General features: G+C 38.1%; 1 protein-coding gene across 4 annotated transcripts in view; it reads left to right on the top strand.

The window, feature by feature from the left end:
* Window positions 1-6,064: 6,064 nt before the first annotated feature.
* The window catches only part of DNAJC10 (DnaJ heat shock protein family (Hsp40) member C10), a 54,245-nt gene continuing 40,899 nt past the window's right edge, over window positions 6,065-19,410 (top strand). Inside the window, exons 1-5 of one of the 4 annotated variants that reach the window (XM_077747547.1) lie at window positions 6,065-6,513; window positions 7,034-7,258; window positions 7,979-8,328; window positions 9,565-9,727; window positions 11,277-11,327. In XM_077747547.1, coding sequence (XP_077603673.1) covers window positions 8,125-8,328; window positions 9,565-9,727; window positions 11,277-11,327 — 418 coding nt within the window. In that variant the 5' untranslated portion in view covers window positions 6,065-6,513; window positions 7,034-7,258; window positions 7,979-8,124. Of the gene's footprint in view, window positions 7,259-7,978; window positions 8,329-9,564; window positions 9,728-11,276; window positions 11,328-19,410 lie in introns of all 4 variants that reach the window. The other 3 variants (XM_077747544.1, XM_077747545.1, XM_077747543.1) reach the window with 3 other exon arrangements.

Genomic DNA, 19,410 nt, shown 5'->3' on the forward strand with positions numbered 1-19,410 from the left:
CTGAACTTTAAAAACAATGTGGTTTGTGCTGAACATCTATTTTCCTTTTGTGGGTCTAGAATTTTGGTGCATGCTAAGCAAAGGATGCCTACATGTCCAGCTCCCAATAAAAACTTTGGTCACTTGGTCTTTACTGAGTTTCCCTTGTATACAACCATTTGCACATGTGGTCACAGCACTTTGCACATGTTGCCACAACTTACTGCTGGAGTTGTGTGACCTATGTGACTCTACTGGGAGAGAACCCTTGGAAGCTTCCACCTGGTTTCTTCCAGACTTGGCCCATGCTCCTCCTCTCTCTGATGATTCTGCTTTATTCCCTTCCCCTGTATTAAATCTCAGCCATGAGTACAATTATACTCTTATTCCAATGGGTCATTCCAGTGAAACATCAAGCCTGGGGGTGGTCTTGGGAACATCCTACACAGGGACCAACCTGCAGAGCTACCCTAAATGCAGTGCCTCAACCAACAGACGCCTATAAGCTTTCTCATTCCCATGTCCTTCTCTTCATTACTTACAAACATCCAGAGCCATTCTCACATTTTACAGCATTTTTCTTTGTGCTTTGCTCAGCGATTTCTTCTGTCAATACACATTTCAGGGATTCCTCAAAGTTTCTGGTCCAATGAGGAGGGCACTTGTTGTTCTGCAACAATCATGTGGATTTTTTTTTTTTAAATAAATTCCTCTATCATCTCCAAGGACTTGAGATGTAGGTAGGTTGGCAGACACATTTTATCAGTTAATAATCTAATCTCCTGGCCCCTGTTATTTATCAAGTAAAATGGAAAGAAAAAATATTTTACTAGGACTGTCAACCCATATTTGCTTTTCATTTGCTTTCATTTCAATTTAGCAAGTATTATGTAGGAATTAGTCCCAAGAAAAAACATGGTTTACAAAATATATATACATATGTGTGTATATATATTTACGTACATTCCTATGTCTGCTTTATTTTGACTTTTATTAGTTCAAGGGCTTAATTAACACATAACTTTTTTAACACTAAAAACTGTCTCAACATAACTGAGATGTAGAGAAACAAGCATAAAAGAAAGGTGAGCTACAGCTACAGTTTGACCTGTTTATTGGAGATGAGACTATGAAATACAATCATCATAGAAATATAAGCAACCACAAATTCAACTAAATTCAACACATATATTAAATATCAATTCCATTAGTGGATGCTGTAGGTGATTTCAAGACATCAACTGTTTTGTCCTTACAAATTTCATCTGATCTAGTAAGCTATTATGATTTACCTCCCAAATGAAGCACTTGTGACAGGTTATTAGGGTGTTATGAAAAAAAATATATGAAAATAACACCTAATTTTAGCTTAAATAACTGCTATGAAAAAATATTTCAATTAACTGATTGCAGTGTTCCTTATAGACTCCAGATCTAGACTGCCCGGGCTGGAATCCAAAATCTGCCACTTACTAACAGTATCACATTGGTTAAGTAGCTTAACCTCTTTTAGGCTCAGTTTCTTCATCTGTAAAATTGACATAACAACTGTACTTAACTCACAGAATTGTTATGATAATTAAATGTGCTAATATAAGCAAAGTGCTTGATAGAGTGCCTAGGATATATAAGGCACATGTAAGTTTTAGTTATTGTGATGATAATTATCATTTCACACGGGCTAGGAAGACATGGAAACATAGGTTATATTCTCATTTCATCCATTTACATTTCAGTGTCTTTGGCAAGTACTCATCAACTTTCCTGGGCCACACTTTCCTCCCCTACAAATTTAAAGAATGAACTCCATCACCTCAAAGATTTCACCTGATTCTGAAACTTCAAATTTATTATGCATTGTTTTTTATTTCGGAAACACCCATATTGCACTCTCATTGGATTCTGAGCCATTAAACTCCAACTTGAGTCCTTATAGAACTTATTGTTTATACCACTCATTTGAAATTTATTATATTATATTTCTACATGTGAATGTGTGTTCTTCGTGTTTCTCCCCTTTGGCCAGGTGATAATGACTTTAGGAACAAAGGGCCATTCTTTCCTCTTTGCACATGATAAATATTGACTTTTCATTCATCATAATGCATGCATTGAATAGGTGCCAAGCACTGTTCTAACTAGACCTTGAGGGAAAAAGTAAATAAAATCTAATTCCTGATCTCAAAGAATTCATTATAGTAGACCAACCAATGAAACATGATTACTATGTGGCATGATAAATGCAATAATGGATGAAATACTCAAATGTGCTTGAATGGCTCACAGAAAATTATATTTTAGAAGAAACGTGAACAAGTCTTGAAAAATGAGTAGCAATGCCCCAGACAGAATTAAGAAAAAAAAAAAGAAATGAAAATAGTCCCCTGTTATAACTTATCTCATGCAGATATGATAGAACAGTGGTATCAAGTTTTGATTTATTATACTGAGGCTAGTAAGGCTTTGGTTTCCCTAAAGCAGGTGGACATCCCTGATGTCAATTTTCTGAAGTAGAAATGTGTCTTCAAATAACTTACTTACCCCACCATGACCAATTCATCACCAAATCCACATCCTCCTCAAGTTGTAGTACAGTTGCCTCACTCCTTTTCTCATCCACACTTTCAACAGAGTCCTATTTACTTGTTCTTTCCATCTCCTCAGCTCCAGTCCAATCTTCAGTCCACTGAAACCTTGCTTCCACCCATACCATCGATCAAATTTGTCCTAGCTGTAGTAGTTATGACCTCCCAACTGCGAGGCCCAGTTAACAAGTCTTAGTCAGGGGAGCCTGGGTGGCTCAGTCGGTTGGGCATCTGACTTCAGCTCAGGTCTAGATCTCACGGTTTGTGGGTTTGAGCTCTGCGTGCTGACAGCTAGCTCAGAGCCTGGAGCCTGCTTCAGATTCTGTGTCTCCTTCTCTCTCTCACCCTCCTCTGCTCACACTCTCTCTCAGAAATAAATAAAACATCTAAAAAATTTTTTTTAAAAACCTCAAGTCTTAGTCAGCTTCTTACCTGAATCACTCTTGACATCTGTGATCATCTCTTTTTTGACTCCTTTAATGAGCTCTTCTTTTTCATCCCGGTTCTCAAATTAATTTGTTTTATTTAAGAAATATTTATTTAGTACCCACTGTGCATTAAGAGCACCTGGGGATACAACAGTAATTTAAACAAACAAAAATTCCTGTCTTCATAGAATTTACATTTTTTTAATTTGTAATTTCTTTATTAAGGTATAATTGGAATATTAGTTTCAGATATACAACATAACACTTATATATATTGTGAAATGACGACCACAATAAGTCTAATTAACATCTATCCCATACATAGTTACAGAATTTTTTTTCTTATGGTGAGAATTTTTTGCATCTATTCTCTTAGTGCATTACAGTATTATTAACTACAGTCATGCTGTACGTTACATCCCTAGGACTTATTTATAACTTGAAGTTTGTACCTTTTGACTTTCTACATCCATTTGGCCCACCCACTACTCCCAGCCTCTGGCAATCAACAATCTGTTCTCTGTATCTATAAATTTGATGTTGTGTGTGTGTATGTGTGTGTGTGTGTGTGTGTGTGTGCTTTAGATTCCATATATAAGATCATACAGTATTTGTCTTTTTCTTTATGTCCTTTTTCACTTGGCATAATGCCCTCAAAATCCACCCATGTCGTCACAAATGACAAGATTTCATTCTTTTTTATGGCTGAATAATATTCTGTTTTACATAGGTACCATATTCATCTCTCAATCAACATTTAGGGTGTTTCCATATATTGGCTATTATGAATAATGCTACAATGAACATAGGGTGCATATATCTTTTCTAATTAGTGTTTTCATTTTCTTAGAGTAAATATCCAGAAGTAGAATTTTTGGATCATATAGTAATTCTGTTTTTAATTTTTTGAGGAACTTCCATACTGTTTTTCATAGGGGCTGTACCAATTTATATTCTCATCAACAGGGTACAAGGGTTTCCTTTTCTCCACATCCTCACCAACACTTACTATTTTTTGTCTTTTTGATAATAGTCATTCTAACTAGTATGAGGTAATATCCCATTGTGCTTTTGATTTGCATTTCCTTGATGATTAATGATGCTGAGCACCTTTCATATGTCTTGTTTGAAAAAAAAAATGTCTATTCAGATCCTCTGCCCATTTTTTAAAAGTTTTTTAATGTTTATTATTTTTTGAGAGAGAGACAGAACACCAGTTGGGGAGGGGCAGAAAGAGAAGGAGACGCAGAATCTGAAGAAGGCTCCAGGCTCTGAACTGTCCGCACAGAGCCTGACATGGGGCTCAAACCCATGAGATCATGACCTGAGTGGAAGCTGGACGCTCATCCAACTGAGCCACCCAGGTGCACCCCCTTAGCCTGTTTTTTAATTATATTGTTTGGAGTGTTTCGCTATTGACTTGTAGGAGTTATTTATGTATTTTAGGTATTAACCCTTTGTCAGATATATAATCTGCAAATATTTTCTCCCACTCCAAAGGCTGTCTTTTCATTTTGTTGATGGTTTCCTTTGCTGTGTAACATTCTAGATATTAGAATTCCCCAAGATTGTATCCTTCACTCAAAAGCTTTTATTCTGCATACTTTCTCCAGGTAATCTTATTTATACTCGTGGCTCCAACTACCACAGATTAGTTGATAACTTCCTATTTTTTTTTCTTCAGTCTAAACATTCCCCATGAGTTTTAGGCTGGGTATATTTACTTGGACATAATCTAGGATCTTTGAAATAGATATATCCAAATCAGAATCCTTTATTTTTTCCCTCTAATCCTCAGTCAGTGCATGTGCTCAGCTACTTAAACCAGAACTAACCTTAGATCCTTCCTTTCTTTTATTTCCCATATCCAAGCAATAACCATCTCTTGCCAAATTTACCTTCTCTAGCACTCACTCTCCTAATTGCTCTTCCTTTCTCATCTGGTTCCCTTTGTAATCAATTTCCAAAAACTACCAGAATATCTAAAATATACCCTTAGTCTCTTATTTTAAAAACTTTAAGGAGCTTCCTCGTTACCAAAAGGAGAGTCTATGTTCTCATTATTGAATAAAACCCACTGTGATCGGCTCCCTACTTGATTCTCCAGTTTTCTATTTTGCTTTCCAATTTACTCTAAAGATTTTGTTGGTTCACACACAGTGTGGCATAATGATTAGCACTGCAGTCTTTGGAGTCAAGCTGCTTAAGTGCGAATCCCAGGTCTATCACATATTTACCTGTTTCCTCAATTGTGAAATGGATATAATTATAGTCAGAATAATATAAGATTATTTGGAGGACTGAATTAATACATATGTACTTAGACCAGTTCCTACCATATATTTACTATTACATTAGGCTCTTCCAATATTTCTGCTTTTGTTCACCTCCTTCCTCCTCTTTCTTGCAATGTATTAGTTCAGCTATGGATCCCATATAGTCATCAGTTTTTTGTAAGCTTACATTTTATTTACTATTCATGAAATTGTTACCAATTACAACTTATTTCACATTAAGGTTAATGTCTTAAACAGGCTTCCTCATAATTTTTTTTTCCTTTTGATGGTTGCAAATGTAGCTACTTCCAATGTTCTGTGTTCCACACACCAAAAATGAAGTTTTTGTACCTATCACTTAAATGTAAAGGTGAGAGAGTGAGAAGTATGGATAACTCCCTAGTTTCTAGCGTGGATGACTAGGAAACCAGACAATACTATATAAAATGCTCAAATGTTTGCTCGCTCGCTCTCTCTCTCTCTCCTCTCTCTCTCTCTCACGCACACACACACACACCTTTATTTCTCCCAGTTTACTACTGCCTCTTCAGCCCTCCATAGTGACACTATAATCAATGTCACTTCAGCCAAGCTCCTCTTTAAAACCTACAAAATTTCCCCTTTCTCCCACACCCACCCAACAAGCAGAAAAATGCCCCATATCTCTGATTTTCCTTTAAGAACATGGCCACAGGGAAATTGCACGCCTAAACCCGCCCCCCAGGTTGTCCCGTCACCATAGTAACGGAAGCCGGAAGAGGCGGGTTCCCTAGACCCACGTCCGGCCCGCCGCGTGCGCCAGCGGCTTTACTGCGGGGGCGCGGATTTCTGGGGTTGAGCAGGTTACTCAGCTCCGGGTTGGACCCGGAGCCGAAGCCGGGTTCCGCGCTGATGGCCACGTCAACCCAAAGCTAAACTGCCCTCCCCACCCTGCTGCCGCCGCCCCTTCCGAGTCGGCTGCGTGTGTTCCCAGGCCCCGGCGTCCTCTACGCCTTTCCCATAGTGCCCCGCGCCAGACCCCGCCCCGGCTCGCCGTGGGGACCGGGGCGCGAGGAGCCGACTGGAGCTGCAGCGCTGGTTGCTGCCGGTGCGGCTCGTCCTCCCCCATCCCGCGCGCGGCGGCCCGGCGGTCGGAGAGGGCGTGCTTTGTTCACGCGCGCACAGCTTGCGCTCGGCCGGGTGGGCTCCGCCGCCGGGAATTGAGGATGGGGGAGTAGCTGCCGGAGGCGACCCCGCTACACTGAGGTGGGCATGGGCCGGGGCCCGGGGCTCTGCTGGAGCCGGCGGCAGCCTGGGCCCTCCTGGAAGGGAGAGCGCAACGCCTGTGCACCTCAATCTCCCCTCCCTTCCTCTCCGCCCCTGAGACGGATTTTGTGCTCTCGCTCCCGATCTTTTTCTGATTACCTACATCATCACCCTTCTTCCAATCTCGTTTCCCCGTTTCTTGCTACAGTTTCTCTCACTTAAGCCTCAGTTACTCAGGCTCTCTTCACCCAAGTCCTGCCAGAGACTTCATACACCAGCAGCACTCAATAGTCTCTTTAACGGGATGTCCCCATCTTTCCCCTCTTTCCGCATCCTGTTCTGGGGTGATGGCAGCCAGAAATCCTTCGTATTGCATTTACCTGCAGCTTCCACGTGTCCCCGAAGCTTGACGCAGATGTAGTCAACCACACCCACGCTGAGAACGACCGCTAGGAACACCACTTGCTTGTCCCATAGTGGTATTGGAGAATATGTTCTCTGTTTTCCTCTTGTTTTTTAGTCTGAATATTTGTTACTCTCCATCACTATACGTTACAAAGGTGTGTTTTGGTTGCATGAAAAGGAGTTAGAAGTGAGCCAAAGACCATTCGCAGGTAAGGAGAAGATGTAGACGCTTAGGATTAAATGAAGAAAAGAGAAACAATGCTAAGAAAGTTAGATTTTTTCCAAAGTATTTTGAGATCTTTTGTGATCTGATGAAGTGGAGATTATTTACCCTGCACAGGTGAGCATGTCAAAATAACTGATTCCTTCTCTTTTTGTTTCTTTTTCCATTTTTGCCTCAAATGTCAACTTTGCAATAAAACTATAGTGTTAATTTGTAGTTCTTATTCGGCTATTTATAGAAAGTAGTCCCTACTTAAGTGTAGTCTAAGCACCTTTTGAGAAAACTCGGAACAAACTTGCCGTACTAAGTATGTTGTCTAACCGTTTATAAATTCACTGCCATTGTTGGAAAAGATATATGAAAAATACTCTTTGAAAGGACCGTATACTTCCTTCTAGTCCTTCCAAAGGATATTTCCTACAAGTGAAATCTGATTAAAATGAAAACGATGTAGCCTTAAAGTGGTAAAGGAGTAGCCAAAAAGGAAGTGGTATTACAAAAGAGCAGTGCTTAATAAAGCTAGGTACAAAAGGAAACGGTTTTTTCCTAGCCTTGTGTTCTGTGCTGATCAGAGCAAATCATTGAATTTGTTTATTTTTAAAGTGGTGTAGCTAGCTACAACTGCACACTACCTTTTACAATATTTCCTATCTTGAGTGGTTTAACAAATCTGGCTGCCTGGATATGGAAGCAGTGAAGGGGCCCCCAAAGACTAGAGGCTGGAGCTCACCCTGATTTGCCATCAAATGGATTTGCTTGTTAATGGCCATGTTATTTACTAGTGTCATTGCTGGGTTTTTTAAATGTGTTTTTAACTACCTGGTTTCCTCTCTTTAGATTGACATTTTGGGACACGGTTTCTTGATTGTTGATTCGCTCTTGGAGTAATGTGAACAGAAGTTCTCAAACTTGCATATTGTATCAACTGGAACTGGTGGTGTATCTTAATGTTCACTTAAATCCGAACTTGTATAAGAAAAAGAATGGGAGTCTGGTTTAATAAAAATGACTACTTCAGAGACTTCAAAAGGGTCATTCTGTGTTTTCTAATAGTGTATGTGACCGTTTTAGTGGGCACAGATCAGGATTTTTACAGTTTACTTGGAGTATCCAAAACTTCAAGCAGTAGAGAAATAAGACAAGCTTTCAAGAAATTGGCATTGAAGCTACATCCCGATAAAAACCCGGTAGGTAAAGTTTTCTTTTTAAATACATCTGATCAATGTATTTCAGTGAAGTTTTGATACAGAGTTAAATTTTAAGTGCTCAAAATGCTTAAAAAGAATCACATGTCAAAAGCCACAATTCAGCTTCTGTACTAAAAAAAGAACCAGCAAAATACTGATTGAGAACAGTGTGAAAAAATATTGATATCAAAAATGCAGTTCCGTCTTAATTTGAAAACTGAGTTGTACCAGTTCCATTACAGATGTTAATTCCAAAACCAACGATAATGTCTATGGAGTAGTTGAAGTAGTTTATCTTAATGAAGTAAGTTAAAATTAAGTATTTCATAACTGTAACAGGAGAATTATTCCCTTAGAATTAGGAAGATTCTTGCCAAAAATGGCAGTAACAACTAATAATAACGTGCTTCAACTTGCACCGTTTTCTCCATGCACAAATCTCACACCAGAGTCAGAAATTATTACAAATTAAAATGTAAGAGCCGCCAAATCCAGGTAATTCCAGTCATAAATATTTGATTATGTATTCAATAATGTCATCTTTCAAAACTAAACTAGTTTTAATACTTATGGTATTTTTTATAGTTTATCTAAATTTTTAATGAGATTTAACTCATCAAGGAGAAAGGTATGATTTATAATTTTCTGTTTTCTATATAGAGTTCCTAAAATAGGGTTATTTTATTTTGATTGCATAAAGTTCAGCAGTAGAATCAGTATTTCCCTAAAACCTATTAGTTGGTCTTCTTTCCCTGAGACCTACCTTCTGTTATGTTTAGAATTTTTATTTTTTCATATTTTTCTTTAAAATTTCAGAATATGATTTTTAAGTTTCCATGTGAAACATGGTAGACCTTTTATAACTAATTATTTAGATGAAAGCATTCTTCAAAAACTAATTCTGTGAAAGACTAACAAATGAGGAACATTCCAATCCAGTTTTGAGTTTTACTCTAATATTAGTCTCATTTAATCATATGATGGATTGGGGCACTTTTTTTTTTCTTAGATAATATGTTGATTTTGCTTCAAATAAAAAAATAACTTAGAAATTTCTTTGTTCTTCAAAATACTTTATTTCAACCCATGATAACCCATTTCATATTGTATTCCTCCTCCTTAATTTTGGTGTCTGTTCTCCCAGAAATTTCAAGGTTAAATTAAAACTTCATAGAGGTTTTGAATGTACTTGATCACATATCTGAAACAACTGTTATATCTACTATTTTTTAATAGAATAACCCAAATGCACATAGTGATTTTTTAAAAATAAATAGAGCATATGAAGTTCTTAAAGATGAAGATCTGCGGAAAAAGTATGATAAATACGGAGAAAAAGGACTTGCAGATAATCAAGGTGGCCAGTATGAAAGCTGGAATTATTATCGTTATGATTTTGGTAAGATGATATGATACTCTGTATGAAATCTTGTTTTTTTTATTTGAGTAAATTTAGAAAATTAATTTTGTTTCATCACTAAACTTACAGTTAATATGTATCACCTTGAATTTTTTTAATGTATCATGGAAGCGGAATTCAAAAGCAAAGTCAGGTGGTATGTAGATATTGTCTGCACAGATGTAAAGGTATTTTAGTTATGATCTTGTTAGATACTTTTAAAAGATGTTATTTAACTTAAAAAATATTTGCAGTAGATGTTAAATACTAAGACCTTTTGGTATTTTCAAAGCATCATATTTTCCAAGAAAAGCTAAGGTTTCCTTTAATAGTGGTCAATCAGTAGAAATGCCATCCTTCTCTTGTGGAAGCCTTATTAATAATAGTTGGATGCATTGACAGGAATAAGAAATGAGGGAAGAGTGGAGGGAGGAAGCAAGTGAAAGAAATCAAGAGTGGGTAAAGTAAACACAGGGATCCCGCAAGGTGGGTAAAGAGGGAGCATTTGCTTACCCAATATTTCTCTTCATTATTGATTAGCCTCAAATGCACACTAAGAACTGAGGTATGCTTTTATGTTAGACTACATAAAATATTTTAAATTCATATCTGAAGTATTTGTTTCTCAGGACTGCCTTTTTTCTCTTTAAAATACTATTTTCTAGTATATTCACTGCAGCTCAGTAGTATATATCATGTCAGTAATCTACATTTCATGGGCTAAATCTGGCCAGCTACCTATTTTTATAAAGTTTTAGCTAATCAAAAAACTATGAGAATAAAGTTATGCCCATTTATTTACATATTGTCTACAGCTTCTCTCACTTCCTGGGCAGAATTGAATAGTTGTGACAAAAACTGTGTGCCCCACAAGGCCTATTTAACTGGCCTCTACAGAAAAAGTTTGCTGACACCTGGTTTATATCCATCACTAGTATTATTTTGATACGTAGAAATGAAATTTTCTCACATTGGTTTTAATTATGATAAATAAAATTTATATTAAATAAGCTGGTCTTTATCTCTGTAAACATTCTAATAATGCTTTAGTGATAGTTTATTTTTAAAAAACATAATCAGAAAAAGAAGTGAAATCCCTAGTTAACAGTAAGGATTCAGTGTCAATTTCCTAGTTTTGATATTTTATTAAAACTACATAAGTCACCATTAGGGGAAGCTGAGTGAAGGGTACATGGAAATCTGCTATTTTTACTACTTCTTGTGAGTCATAATTATTGCAAAATAAAAAGTTAAAAAAAAATAATAGAAATTTTCTGTGGAGTTAAAATTATGGTTATCAGGAACCCCCAAACAGCTGCAGCAGTCCATATCAGGAAACTTATTTTTTTTTTTTTATCATTCTTTAGATGTATCACCAGTGGTATCATTTAGTCTTGGTTTTTCTGTTTATTGTGCTTTCTTCAACTTTGAGATGTAGTATAGTAGTCTGCTTTTTGATGTTTCAAACAAGACCTAAGTAATCTGTTTTTATGTGGTAATTTATTTTTATGATGAACCATTAATTTTATCATTTTTACTTTTAAATTAGGTATTTACGATGATGATCCTGAAATCATAACATTGGATAGAAGAGAATTTGGTAAGTTTATGGGCATATGATTTTCTAAAACTAGTCCAAGACCAGTCTCTTACCTAAAACTCTTGAGGACAGGTATATTTGGAATTTAGGATTTATTTTTTTAAGTGCTTAGTTATTTATTTTGAGAGAGAGAGAGAGAGAACATGAACAGGGGAGGGCAGAAGGAGGGAGACACAGAATCCGAAGCAGGCTCCAGGCTCTGAGCTGTCAGCATAGAACCTGACTCAGGTGTCGAACCCATGAACAGTGAGATCATGACCTGAGCCGAAGTTGGATGCTTAACCGACTGAGCCCCTAGAATTTAGAATTTTTTTTTTTTTGATTGTAGCAAGATAATGTGACATTGTTAACTTTTAAAATAAAATAGTTTTACCAGCAAAAATGGTCTTATTCAGGAATAGCAGAAAATTGTAATTCAGGACACACAAGCAATGGCAAAACCATAGGCCATTCTAGCAAATAAAAGTAACATTTTTGTTTTGTTTTGTTTTATGGAGGAGAAGGCAGTTCAGAGGGGTTGCTTTAAATAAAAGTCCATTAGAAAAGCAGGAATTCAAAGTGATGACAGTTTCTTATTAGCTGATTTGCAGGGGTAGTAGTGGTACTAACTACTACAATTTTGGTTTTGACCTATAATTGATCACTTTTTCCTGTTCTGATTCTTCTGTCAGGGTATGCAGTTGATAGTTTTTCCTGTAATGAATGTTGACTGGTGTGATTTCCCCCTTTTCACTTTCCCAGTCTACTTTAGTGAGGTTTTCCTCTATTAATTTTCACTTCCCCCCTTTTGATCTGTTTCTGAAAGCGGCCCTGATCAAGAGTCAGTTTTTCCATATATAATGGTTTTCCTCAGTGCTAAGAAGGACCTTTCAGGAAAGTACTTAACAGTTAGAAATCACTTATGGCCTCATTTGAATAACAAGGAAGGTTAGGAAGGAGAACTCTTATGCACTTCTCATGTATAATTCATATTTATAAAGAACGTAAGCATTGGAGATCTTTTTTATGGGCATATGATTTCTACAAAAGATTAGCAGACAACAAAATACAAAACTTATATTATACAAAACAAGAAGTAACAATATTCCAAATCGTATGATGGTTTTAAACCAAGACCCTAGCTCTGAATATAGGTAACTGAAAATATTTATTGGCACTTACTCCCACATCGGGGAGAAGTTCTCCCTACAGAGTTATGTGTGCCTCCTGGAAGTCCCCACTTAAAGTGGCCGTGAAAGCAAACCGGTGAATACTGCAAAAGCACAGTGAATTAACCAACTGCATTTGGGAGGATACAGTGCAAGTATAAAAATGATGTAATAGCTAATGAACTTGTTGCAAAAAATAACAGAACCTCAAAAAAATAGCAAAACCTCAAAGATGTATTATAACAGTAGTGTTGTCTGAAAAGAACTGTTTGGAAACAAATGTTACCTAATAATGCAGCCTGTAAGGTTGCGAATTGAGAGGCCATGAATTTAGATAAGAGTTCCAGAGTCAGATAATAAATCAAGTGAAAGAAAGACTTGTGGATTCTGAACCTTCTAATCCTTTAGGAAAAGGAAGTAAAGATATAATTTGATAACAGGATCGTCATGAGGGTGTTTCTGAAAGGCCATAATCAGAAGAGGTTTCCCCCTTTTGCAGAGGTTTGGGGAATGCAGGTAAAGGCTTCCTTCTCTCTCACATACAAAGAGGAAAAAGGGAAGTTGGCTTTTAGGTTTTGTTTTTTAAATCATAAAAGCTGTGTCTTCTTGATCTTCTAAATAATAGTCAGGTTTGTCTTTTTTTTTTTCCTTTTGTTAGTAAAGCATATAGAGGTTTAGCTGTAAGAGGGAAGTTTGGAATCCAGTTTCAACATTGGCAGTCAGTCCAAGAAAACATAATTAGATACTAGTTTTAGATTTGGGGAAAGTGGGATGCAGTGAAGATTCCCAGAATCCAAATGTAGTCCTTGTTCTGAAACCAGGTACCCTAAGTATAGAACCTGAGTTTGAGCAAACTGCAATTTTTCTTTGGAGACTTTATGTCCCAATAAGTCCAAAAGTTTTAAGGGATAGATACTGTCTTCCTATGAAGAGGTTTGAGAAGTGCAGCAGAGAAGCAGATAACCTATTGTAGCAAAGTAGACCCTGCGGAAAACTGTGTCATCCATGTCAGCTTTTAAGATTTGGAAAAAATGAGAAAGACTCTCTGTTATACCTTAGTGTATTATTGTTCAGGTACATTTCTATTCTTCCAGAATGAAAGCAAAAATAAATTGGCTAGCCTTACCAACTGGAATATTAAAAGTGTACTACACAGATAATAGATAGTGAAAAATTTCTTGTGTAGGAGTAGACGTCAGTAACATATGGGGGTTAAGAACAAGAGGGTGCCGAGTGAGAACAATGGTATCTATTACTTGGAGCTCCTGAACAAACCTCCATCTTTGGCTATTTAGGTTTTCTCATAGGTAAAATAAGTGCCCATAGTGTCATGGGCTCTAGTGTACGGAATAATGAGGCCCTGAGCCTTGTAATCTTCTATTATGGTCTGGATGCCTTGAAGGGCTTCTTTAAGGTATTCATTAATTCTGGGGAGGGGTTTTGAGTGATCTCTTTGAATCTTGATGGGAGATGCTCTATAGATTCTGCCAGTATCTGTTGAAGATCTTGTGCATAAAGAGGATGATAGCTGATCCAATAGGGACAAATGATCATTGTCCTCAGAGTCAGCTGTGGAACTGTCAGATATAATAAAAGATGTTGAAGGGTCATTGAACTTACCTAGCTGGGTATTTTAGTTACCAATGTCTAATTATAAAATTATTTCCCCCTTTTGGGAGAAAGCAGTTCTGTCATAATATTTTTCTAAGAAATCTCAGCCTGATAACTGAATGGGGTGGCAGAACTAAGGAGGGAAAAAAAGTGTGTATTTCTTAAAGGGCCTGGACAAAAGGGGATAGTATCAGAGATAGGGACCTGCAGAGGTTGATTCAAACCCCCCACTATTTGAACTGCTGAGGCAAATCTATTTCATAGCAGTGAGATGGAGCTCCAAGACTGTAGCTTGGTGTAAAGGACAGAGAGAAATTGATTCCCAATCTGAGAGTGATTTCTCCAACCTGATTAAGTGGAAAGATTGGGAAGACCCCTGGGAGTTCCTTAAAGCCCCATCATTGGGAATTAAGAGCATTTTGGAAAGACTGGCTAGAGGGCTGAAGATGTCTGAAGCACTTGAGAGGGTAACCATCTTTTTTCCAGTGTCCTGGCTCTTTGCAGTAATAGAAACTAGGGGGTTTGGGGTTTGCTTAGGGGGCTTTCATTTGCTGGAGTTAAAAATTAAGAATTTTAGCAGTCTTTCAGGTAATTCATGTAGGGTGCAAGCAAGCTGGTTTGCCAAATTAAATCTAGAATGGACATAATTTCCCGTTCATCTTGGTTCTTTTAATTAAATGAGAAAGACCCCAATTCAGCCTGCTATTAAACATAAAGTTAAATGCTACCTGTGTGGATTCAATATCTACAGCAAGATCAGAATTTTCTGTAAAGACAGTTTGAATGATTGTAATAGTCATGAATAGGTTCATCAGGTATTTGTGCAGGCCTAAATTTAGTTCCAATTAACAGGCTTAGGAAAGACTACTGTAATTTCTCAGCAGAGGCTTCCAACCAAGTGTTCTAATATCTTGCCAAAAGTTAGGGGTCTGTTTGTCTGAATCCCTTTCAGGATGTTTCCACTGGGCTAGTTTCATCCACTCTTTAGCCTGGCCCTCGTGAACAAGCACGTAGACTAACTAATGTATATCTGAGAAACCAGGTTGGTAAGTTTAAATAACTGCTCAGATCTTCAGCAAATTTATAGGGGTCTTCAGTCACTTTAGGAAACTTGACTTGTGATTCATCCTTAGTCCAGGGAACATAAGAAATTTGGGGATTATTTAGATCCTCAGAAGTCTCTAAGGGGGCAGGTTTTAAAAGGTTTAGGAGAGAAGGAAGCCAGGAGAGATTCTGAAGAGAAGAGAAGTTCAGTGAGAGAATTTGAACAAGGAAACCAAGGGTATAGTAGAGTTGGAGGCTCCAGGGAGGATGATGGTAGTGAGGCGGGGCTTGAGCAGGAGGGGCTGCCAGGAGTCCTGAGACCAGATGGGCTTGGGGAGGGGAGGCCTTGGAAGCCTTGTTGCCGTTTTTTAGTTGTTTGCCTCATTTAGTGTAGAAATTGTATTTTGTAGAGGCAGTTTTACGTTCTTGATAACATTTGGATGCTTCTAAATGCCAGTCAGTAGAGGCATCCCATTCAGTTTTGACACTTGTAGAGCCATGGCTTTCCAGTTTACTTTTGAGAAAAGTTAAGTTTAAGGAAATCAAAAGTTTACCATAATGGCCATTGAAGTTCTAAATTATGTTTAGTTAAGTGGGTTCATCTAATTGGAAGTATACATGAGGAAGGACTATAGTTTTAAACATAAAACTGGCTGGGGTCCTAAAAGTAGAGGTGCCCTTGAAAAGCATTTTGATGACTGGGATCCCTTTTCTAGAGGTTTTTTTTCTAAGGCAGAAAGAAAAATTCCTAAACAGCACAGTTCCCAATAGACACAGCCTGAATCCAAAAGGAGTAAGACCGAAGACCAGCACAGTTCCACCAGGAATAGTCCAGTTCCAGAAAAGAGGTTACTGAAGGCTAGCACTTTCCCGACAAGAACAGTTTATATAGAAATGGTGTGTCACAAGAAGGAGTTGAATGAAAGGTCGATGCAGTTCCAATAGGAACAGTCTGGTTCTAAAAAGGAGTTGGACCAAAAGCCAAACAAGTATTCTCAAGGACAAAGCCTTAAAACAAATCCCGAATAAATCTTGGCGAGTTCAGAACACAGAGAACAGAACTTGAAATCCAGGAAAAAACTCCAGGTTTATAAGGAAGCAATAAGCTCATTTGGCTCTATGGTTACTGCACTTGTTTGCTCTCCAGTCTCCTAGTTGTTGGGGGTTCTGTCTGGATCCCAGGGCTGATCACCAAGTAATATTAATATAACAATAAAATGTTTTTTTTTACTAGCAAAAGAATGGGTATATTTACAGAACTGCATTTTGGGATATGCAAGTTAGGGCAAAATCGTAGGCAGGTGCAACAAACAAAGGAGAGGAACATTATTTTATGGAGAAGGAGGGAGTTGGGAGGGATTGTTCTGAGTGAAAATCTGTTGGAGGAAAGCAAGAGTTCGAGGTAATGCCAGTTTCTCGCTGGCTGATATGTAGGAGTAGTCAGTGTCTTATAAGAAATTCAAGTTCATCTTTTTTTGTTGGGGCCTATAATTGATCATTCTTTTCTGTTGATGATGATTCTGTCAGTGGTCTGTAATTGACAATTCTTCCTGTAATTGATGCTGAGAGGTATGGCTTCATATTCAAGCCTCTGACTCTAGTGAAGTTTCCCTTTAATAATCTTCACAATACAGGGGCGCCTGGGTGGCTCTGTCAGTTAAGCGTCCCACTTTGGTTCAGATCATGATCTCACTGTTTATGGGTTCTGAGCTCACAGCTGAGCCTTCCTCAGATACTGTGTCTCCTCTCTCTGCCCCTCCCCTACTTGAATTCTGTCTCTCTCTGTCTCTCAAAAATGAATACATGTAAAAAAAAACATTTTTAGGGGTGCCTGGGTGGCTCAGTCAGTTAAGCGTCTAACTTCAGGTGAGGTCTTGATCTCATAGTCCGTGGGTTCAAGCCCCGCGTTGGGCTCTGTATTGATTGCCAGCACAGAGCCTGGAGCCTGTCTCAGATTCTGTATTTCCCTCTCTCTCTGACCCTCCCCGCTGACACTGTCTCTCTCTCTCTCTCAGAAATAAATAAAAATTTTAATAATAATTTTCACGGTATAAACTATTCATCAAATAATGTTCTTTGCAGAATGTGGGGCATTATACTTTTTAAAAACAATATTTTTTAAATTTATTTGAGAGAGAGGGAATGTGCATATGCAGGGAAGACACAGCGAGAGAAAGAGAGGGAGAGAGAGAATCCCAAGCAGGCTTCATGCTGTCACCAGAGTCCAACACAGGACAGAGCTTAGTCCTAGAAACGTGAGATTATTATCTGGGCCAAGATCAAGAGTTGCATGCTTAAGCGACTGAGACACATAAGTGCCTAAAACATAATTTCTGCCAAGAAATGTATAAGTATGTATACTAAAAAAGAAGAGTAAAAATAATATATAACCCCAGATCAGTTCAGGACAGGTTCGGATGCCAGGAGAGCTTGCTGCAAACTTGCAAACTTCCTGTTTTGAAGCTTTTGGATTGCAGAGCTAGGGATACCTTTTTGGTTATTTTTGGAAGCAGATTTATTTTGACTTTGATTTCTGTGAAAATGGATATAAAAATACAGTTCTATTGCAGTTTTCCATTGCATTTTAGAAAATTTTATTTATTTTTTTAATAGTTTATTGTCAAGTTGGTTTCCATATAACACTCAGTGCTCATCCCCACAAGTGCCTTCCTCCATGCCCATCACCCCCCTTCCCCACCCCACCCCATCTGCCCTGTTTGTTCTCAGCATTCAAGAGTCTCTCACAGTTTGCCTCCGTCCCTCTCCCCCACTATTTTTCCCCTTCTTCTCCCCCATGGTCCTCCGTTAAGTTCCTCCCAATCCTCCTATATGTGCAAACATATGATATTTGTCCTTCTCTGCCTGACTTATTTCGCTCAGCATAACACTCTCAAGGTCCATCCATGTTGCTACACATGGCCAGATATCATTCTTTCTCATTGCCGTGTAGTATTCCATTGTATAGATAAACCACATCTTCTTGATCCGTTCGTCTGTTGATGGACCCTTAGGCTCTTTCCATGTTTTGGCTATTGTTGAGAGTGCTGCTATGAACATTGGGGTCCATGTGCTCCTATGCCTCAGCACTCCTGTATCCCTTGGGTAAATTCCTAGCAGTGCTATTGCTGGGTCATAGGAGAGTTCTGTTGTTAATTTTTTGATGAACCTCCACATTGTTTTCCAGAGGGGCTGCACCAGTTTACATTCCCACCAACAGTGTAGGAGGGTGCCTGTTTCTCCACATCCTCGCCAGCATCTAGAGTCCTCATTTTAGCCACTCTGACTGGCATGAGGTGGTATCTCAGTGTGGTTTTGACTTGTATTTCCCTGATGAGAAGGGATGCTGAGTATCGTTTCATGTGTCTGTTGCCATCTGGATGTTCTCTTTGAAGAAATGTCTGTTCATGTCTTCTGCCCATTTCTTTACTATTTTTTGTTTTTTGGGTGTGGAGTTTGGTGAGTTCCTTATAGATTTTGGATACTAACCCTTTATCTGATATGTCATGTGCAACTATCTTTTCCCATTCCGTCTGTTGCCTGTTAGTTTTATGGATTGTTTCCTTTGCCGTGCAGATGCTTTAAATCTTGATGAGGTCCCATTAGTTCATTTTTGCTCTTGATATCCTTGCCTTTGGGGATTTGTCAGTAAGAAATTGTTGCGGTGGAGGTCAAGGAGATTGTTTCCAGCTTTCTCCTCTATAGTTTTGATGGTTTCCTGTCTCACATTCAGGTCCTTTATCCATTTTGAGTTTATTTTTGTGTATGGTGTGAGAAAGTGATCTGGTTTCATTTTTCTGCATGTTGCTGTCCAGTTCTCCTAGCACCATCTGTTAAAGAGGCTGTCTTTTTTCCATTGAATACTCTTTCCTGCTTTGTCAAAGATTAGTTGGCTGTACACATTTGGGTCCAATTCTGAGTTCTCAATTCTATTCCGTTGGTCTATGTGTGTGTTTTTGTGCCAATACCATACTGTCTTGATGATGACAGACTTTGCTAAATTCCTGGATGGTGATGCCTCCCATTTTGGTTTTATTCTTCAGTGTTACTTTGGCTATTCAGGGTCTTTTGTGGTTCCATACAAATTTTAGGATAGTTTGTTCTAGCTTTGAGAAGAATGCTGGTACAATTTTTATTGGGATTGCATTGAATGTGTAGATTGCTTTGAGTAGTAATGACATTTTAACTATATTTATTCTTCCAGTCCATGAGCATGGAATGTTTTTCCATTTCTTTGTGTCTTCTTCAGTTTCCTTCATAAGTTTTTTATAGTTTTCATCATA

The sequence above is a fragment of the Crocuta crocuta genome, unplaced genomic scaffold, assembly GCF_008692635.1.
Source record: "Crocuta crocuta isolate KB4526 unplaced genomic scaffold, BGI_CrCroc_1.0 scaffold249, whole genome shotgun sequence".
NCBI classification, from domain to species: Eukaryota; Metazoa; Chordata; class Mammalia; order Carnivora; family Hyaenidae; genus Crocuta; species Crocuta crocuta.